Raw genomic sequence first — 6,653 nt, 5'->3', positions numbered from 1 at the left:
AGAGAGGTGAGGGACAGCAGGCTCCCGCTCAGGCTTCCCGCTGTGTGCCAGGGGGTTGCGCCAGGCACCTCAAGTGTCTCACCGTGCAAGGTGGAAGAAGGTGCAAGGAGGGCTTAGTGTTCTTTCTAGGCCCTTCTCTGCACCCCAGAATAACAAAGCCTGCTGGCTTGGCAGCCTCTGCAACCACCACAGGAAACCAAATTGTAGTAGAAAGTCAGATGGGAGTGGAAAATCCTCTCAGAGATGTTAGATCGTTGCTTTCACCTATTCTAAAAATAACCTGGTTTATTAGAGATTGATAGATGACAAGATAACCCACAAGTTCTTCCACGGAGGCCAGGGAGACGAGAGAGTGTGATGCTGTTTGAACAGAAAGGGAGTTGGGAGGTGCTGCAGGGGGTTGGTGCGCTGGCTGGACCCATGGAACTCAGTATTCAGCCACTGTCAATACAGGGCCGGCGGCAGGGCAGGTACCGCGCTAGGCTGTGGGAACACCATGAGTGGGGCGCAGACATGGACGCTGCCTTCAAGAGATCTAGTCAAATGACGGGGGAGCCAGGTCACAACGTTGGACAAATAAAATCATTGCAAATTGGGATAAGTGCTATGAGGGAATGAGCAGTGCTGAGATGAAGACTAACGGGGAGACCAGGACGGGCAGGGAGGTGTCTGGAAGGAGGGGACATTTAAACTGAGACCAGCAGAGGGGGAAGGAGCCAGCCCAGCGAAGAATGGAGGGAAGGTCATCTCAGGAGAGAGCAGCACGTGCAAAAGCCCGAAGGCGGGAAGGTGCTCGGTGGTTCAAGAAACTGGAAGGCCAGTGCAGGGGGAAAGAGGGGGAAAGGGCTGTAGCCTTGCAGGAGGAGCTTGGAAGGGAGCAGGGCAAGCCCTGTGCTGGCTTTGAGAATCTGCTTGGGCTTATGGATTAGACTCGAGGTCAATGGGAAGCTCCTGAAGCAAGGTTTTCAGCAGTGGACTCACGGGGTGTGGCTTGCCTTCGAAGAAGCTTGCTCTTGCCTGCTGTGTGGGGTAATGATGGAGGGGGCTAGTGGCAAGAAGACCAGCGGACATGGTGTCCAGATAAGATCGCCAGTGGCTTGGACTAAGATGGGAAAGGAAAAACAGAGAGAACTAGATGGATTCAAAATATGTTTTGGAAATAAACTTCCCAGAAGCTGCAGATGGATTGGATCGGGGGTGGGGTGGAGGGAAGAGAGGAAGAGGGCTCTGGAGGGCACCTGGGTCTCTGGCCTGAGCGCCTGGTGGGTGGCAGTGCCATTTCCTGAGGTGGGGAAACGTGCAAGCAGGAGGGGCAGGGGTGGGAACCTGGTTTGGGGCATGTGGGTTTGAGGCATTTGCAGATTGCCAGGAGGTGGTTCCAGAGGCCCTAGCAGTCTCGGGTCATCTGATGAAAGCAGACAGTGGGTCCTTCCATCATTGAGGAAGTCTGAACAGTGAGCTCCAGGGGACCAGGGACAAGCTCTGGGTGGTTTTGTAGCCCCAGCACCTAGGAAACTGCCTTGCGCATAGTAGGTGCTCAAGGAGAAGTGGTGTATGAAAGGAGCTGGACCACCAGCTGGGTGAATTGGCTCATGACGTGATGAGTGCTTAATAAATATTTCAGGAATTCTTTGACTCCTCTTCTCTCACCCCCACCCCCATCCAGTCAGTCAAAGATTCCTGCAGATGTGACGTTTTTAGTGTTTCCCAAACCAGTCCTAATTCAGACCCTCAGCATTTAACAACATTAATGGTGACCTTTTTTTTTAATCATCCACAGTCATTTATTGATATCCAACTATATACATATGGTACATTTGAGGCACTAATAGAGAGAAGGAAATGCCCACCTACCCCTTGAAATGGAAATAATCGGAGGTGGGTTACACCATCTTTTGGAGAAAGATAGACCTAAAGGATTTTGTAGAAATAAAATTTTAGGGCAACAATGAATGATTTTTTTTTAAAAAATCCTAGGGCTGATTCATTTTTGCCATAGAAATATTAATTTAACATAAAGATTTATTTTCTTTTTTGTGTGTGTGACCTTTAACTGAGTACCTACTGTGTGCCAGGCACTGTGCTAGGCCCTTTATGAGTATATTATTCTCATCTAACCTTCCTCCATTTGACTTCTCACGGCACTACTACACCGACCTGCTGTGTAATCTCCCTGCCTTCAGCCTCCACCCTCCAATCCATCCGCCATACTTCAACCAGGGCGGTGTGAGAAGGATCAAAATCTGATCTGTCCTCCTCCACTTCAAATCTTCTCATCGTCTACAGAATCATGACCCATCGCCTTCACGTAGCTTGCAGTGCACTGAGTTCCGGCTCTGCCTCATCTCCCACTGTGCCTCGTCTGATGTTCCTTGGAGCATCCAATGCTGCTTCTCGCCTCGGTGCCTGTGCTGGTATTGTGCCCTCCTCCAGGACTGCCCTTCCTGGTGCTGGTTCATCCACACTCACCATTTAAGGCTCAGCTCTTCATACCATCCTACAGTCCGGTACCAGCTGGATTGGGAACCCTCAGGCCACCGTTTCTCCACTCTGTGTTGACTCCATCGGCACCTATACATCGTAAGAACTTTTTTTCATATAATTTCTCGTTCAGTGTACAGGATTATTTCCAACTTGCCAGGTCTGATGGTTCCTTAGTCACAATTGAACGTGAAACAACTGGGCAGCTTTTCCTGATAGTCCAGGGCAAGAGCAGTAGTCAGAGATTCTGCTCTTCCCTTGGGTTAGCTTTCACGGGAATGAGTTGCTATGTCTGGGGAATATGTATGTGCCAGTGGAAAGGGGTCCAGGGATCCTCATCCCTTACAAATCCCAGGCCCCAGTACTTTATTCTCCCCCAGTGCATTCCCATCCTGGTCCTTCCTTGAGTTCTCTTGCTCCCTCCCAGACAGTGGGGGACTGAGCCCTCATGTCCAGTTGGGGGTTCTCACTCCACTGGGCAGGGGTCTCTGACTAGATGGTCAGAGCATGGGCCAGCCCCACCAGCTCCTCAGACAGCACAGTGTGGACCAGCCAGTGCCATTGCAGGGGGCTCAGTCCCTGGAAGCGAGAGTCCACCATGGCCGCGCGGAAATGCACCTCCACTGCCCGGTGGGATATGTGGCCACTGCTCTCCATGAGCAGCTCCAGCACCTCGGGGTCCAGGGTCGGCTCCAACTTTGTGCAAATGGCCTTGGCGGGACGGATGGTCCCTGATCCTGCACTGTCCCGGACAGACAGACGCAACCACGTGGAGAACAGATACCTGACCAGGTACTCACTCAGCATCACTGTCCCTTCTGCTTTGGCTACAACAGTTCCACTCAGGGACAGGGCTCCTGACGTTCTGGGTGAAATGCAGTCCCCATAATAACTTTTACTTCTTGAGACTTACTATGTGACAGGTACTGTACTAAGTGCTTTACAAATATTAAATAATTTAATCCTCACAACAATCTTACGAGGTGGGTATTCTCCCCATTTTACAGATTTAGGAAACTGAGGCCCAGAGAGAGTAAGTGACTTGCATACAGCCACACAGCCAGTAAACGGCAGAGCCAAGCAGGATGGCTCCAAAGCCACATTCTTGACTGGTTTATTCAAATGCTTCAACCAATTGTCTGACGCATGTCTGTCTGCTTGCCTGTCTCACTTAGATCTGGGTCTTGTTGCTCCTTACCTTCAGTGCTGGCACACAGTAGGTGTTCAACCAAGCCTTCTAGAACAGGAGCCAGTTTGTAACCTTCCTACTTTGGACAGGGGAGCCCGAGGGGAGGAGATGCTTTTCATTTTATGGTGCTCGGCGATCATCTATCCTACGTGATCACGTCCATTTTCACAACACTGCTGGGCGGGGGTTATTAGACCTACCTGTCAAATGAGGACGCAGAGGCCCAGAGAGGCTACAGAATTTGCCTGAGTCACCCAGCCAGGAGCTGGCGGACATGGACATAAACCCCAAACTCTTGGCTCCAAGCTCAGTGCTCATTCCACACATGAGAACTGGGGCCAGGGGAGACGTTGCTGAACCCAAACCCAGTCCAAGGGGCATGGAGGCCCTGCTGAGTCAGGGGTCATTAATTACTCCCTCCCCAAGCATGGGGGAGCCTTTGGGGACAGAGGCCTGCTTCCCGTCCTTTCAGCCCTCAGGGACTGACACCTCTTTAGGGCAGGAAACTCTTCCTCGTCACAAAGCTCTAGCTTCCCCCTCTCCCCCCACCCCAGGCCACTCCCCTCCCTATCCCCCTCGAGGGTCCTGGTAAAAGCATCCGCTTGTCAGTGTAAATCTGCAAGGTTCAGACCAGCAGCTGGAGATGGATGGGCAGGAAGCAGTAACAATGGATGAAAGACCCTCTGTGCCCAGGTGGGTGGGGGAGGGAGAAGCAGGAAACAGAAGCCTCCCTCCTATGGAGGCCAGGAGCGGCTGGCCGGCTGGCGGGAGGCCTGGGATACCAGAACCTGCGGGGTTTATTTGGACTCCCCGAGGATCCAAGCTGGGAGCCCTTCGCAAACATCAGACCAGCTCATCTCCATGGGGTGCCAGGTCCAGGATGTGTGTGACAAGAATGTTGCTTTCATGCATCACTGTTTGTCCCCTGGGGCCTAGCACTGGGCCAGCGACACAGTAGGGGCTTGTTTGTGGAATGAAGAAATTAATCTGGCACTACTAATAACTAAAGAGTTAGAGTTTTACATTTATTCTCTTTTTTTTAAGAAAATTAGAAGGGTCCACCGTTATCCCTTTCCCCCTTCAGAGATTTTTGCACATACTCTTCCCTCTGCTTTTTGCAAGGTCAGTCCTTCTCATCCTCTAGTCGCAGCCCTAAAAAGCTCTTCAGTGAAGTTTTAGGACCAGCTTCAACCCCGCCCCCAGCTAAGGTAACCCCCAATCCCTTGCCCCCTTTAGCCCAGCACCCCAATGGTTTCCTTCATGGCACTTATTGTAATTAGAAATCTTCCCACTTAATATATAGCCTTATGTTTTAATTTCCTGTCTCTCCCACCAGAATGTAAGCTCCAAAAGGGCTTTTTGTTCATCGTTGTATCCCCAGGGCCGGGTACTTAGAAGATGCTCCATAAATAGTTGGTAAATAGATAAAGAGATGAACCACTGAATCCCTGCAATAATGTCATTCACTCCCGATGCTCTGCAATCCGCTTCCTTGAAGAGAACAAAAGAGTCTTGCTCTTGCACTGACGATTCTAAAGCCCCAACCCACAGTGAGTGGCTAGTTCCCAGGTCAATAATTGTGATGATCACAAATCATTTTCGGGCTTTGCTTCCCCTACAGCAATTTTTGAGGTTCGTCAAAATCTGAGTGTGCACGGGTGGGGGTGGGGGTTGGGGGGGGATAGAGAGGTTGTATGTGAGAATGCCCACCATCTGTCCAGCGTGCTGCTGTGGATGCTGGGGTGGACAGGGCTGGTTCCATCAAATCCATCCATTTCAAAGATGGGAAAACCAAGGCCTAGAAATGGCAAGCCCACACACACACATCAATCCAGAGCTTTGGCAGCAGAGAGCTCAATAGAGCTGCAGATGTGCTGAGTCCTGAGATATGTTCATTCATTGAACAAGTATTTATTGAGCGCCTATTATGTGTCTGGCACTGTGCTAGGAACTGGGGATTAGGCAATGACTAAAGGCTGTGGGACTCAAAGGAATTAAGTAAAAGGCCCCGACCACCCGACACAGAACTCCTTCAGTGACCCCAAAAAGCAAGTCCTGCTTGGCCAGGTGCAAGAGCTGGGTGTGGGACAGGGAAGAACTACAGAGTCTTCGGAAGCAGAGAGAGAGAGGCCTGACCTGGGGCTGGACAGGGAGAATCCGAAATGGAGGGAAGTGCTGACTATGACTAAGGAGCCAGCTCAGCTGGGCAGGGGGCCGGTGGTTGACCCTCTCAGGCACTCGCTGTTGCCAGCCGGGTTGCACTGGTGCCCAGAAATGCACTGCCTTCAAGTAAAGCAGTTGTGCTGTCTCACCACTGTGGGACCCAATCAAGAGAGAAGGCCGAAGGCCATTCATTCACTCAGGAGACTCATATCTTAATATAAGATATGCCAGACCCTACGCTGAACCCTGAAGCTGCCGAGCTGAAGGAGACATAGTCTCATCCCTAAAAGTCCTCAGCACTGGTGGGGGCACACAGACACGCAGACAGGCCATTCCAGTCCCGAGGTCCCGGCCACCTCAAGACAGCCCAGGTCAGCAAGGAAATCCATTAGTGGTGCTTTCCCGACTCCCTCTTCTGTCTACACCAGCGATATCAGGGACGATTAAGAACCTCAGGAGACCAGACAGCCCTGGGACTGGACTCAGCTCCACCTCTAGGTCAACACATGACCAGAAGCAAGTGACTTAACGTCTCTGAACCTTAGTTCCCTCATCGGTAAAATGGGGATAATAATAGTACCAGCTTGAGCGGTGCTGTAAGAATTTGACGAAATCAGCTACAAAGCTCTTGGCATACAAGTGCTTAAGAAATGGTAAGCCAAAAGCAGACTTCTCTTTTGGGCAGAAATTCTGTGCACTCCAATAGCCTGCGGCTTGCTGTCACAGTTACCACTATTCACAATCCAACAAGCTCCAGGCATGGATGGGGGGTCAGTGAGTTGTGCAACAAACATGTATGGGGGACTGGCTCTATGCCTGG

At 51.1% G+C, this 6,653-nt stretch overlaps 1 protein-coding gene across 1 annotated transcript; it reads right to left on the bottom strand.

Annotated features, from left to right (window-relative positions):
- Positions 1-2,973: 2,973 nt before the first annotated feature.
- Positions 2,974-3,288, bottom strand: LOC307175414 (bolA-like protein 1; the record flags this gene model as incomplete). Its single annotated transcript, XM_079900498.1, has 1 exon — positions 2,974-3,288. One exon carries the CDS (start codon positions 3,286-3,288, stop codon positions 2,974-2,976), a length of 315 nt encoding a protein of 104 aa, XP_079756624.1.
- Between the last annotated feature and the right edge of the window lie 3,365 nt (positions 3,289-6,653).

This window comes from Stenella coeruleoalba, assembly GCF_951394435.1.
Source record: "Stenella coeruleoalba genome assembly, chromosome: 1".
Lineage (NCBI taxonomy): Eukaryota > Metazoa > Chordata > Mammalia > Artiodactyla > Delphinidae > Stenella > Stenella coeruleoalba.
The sequence above is the reverse complement of the archived record's forward strand: the minus strand, read 5'-3'. Positions and strand labels throughout refer to the sequence as shown.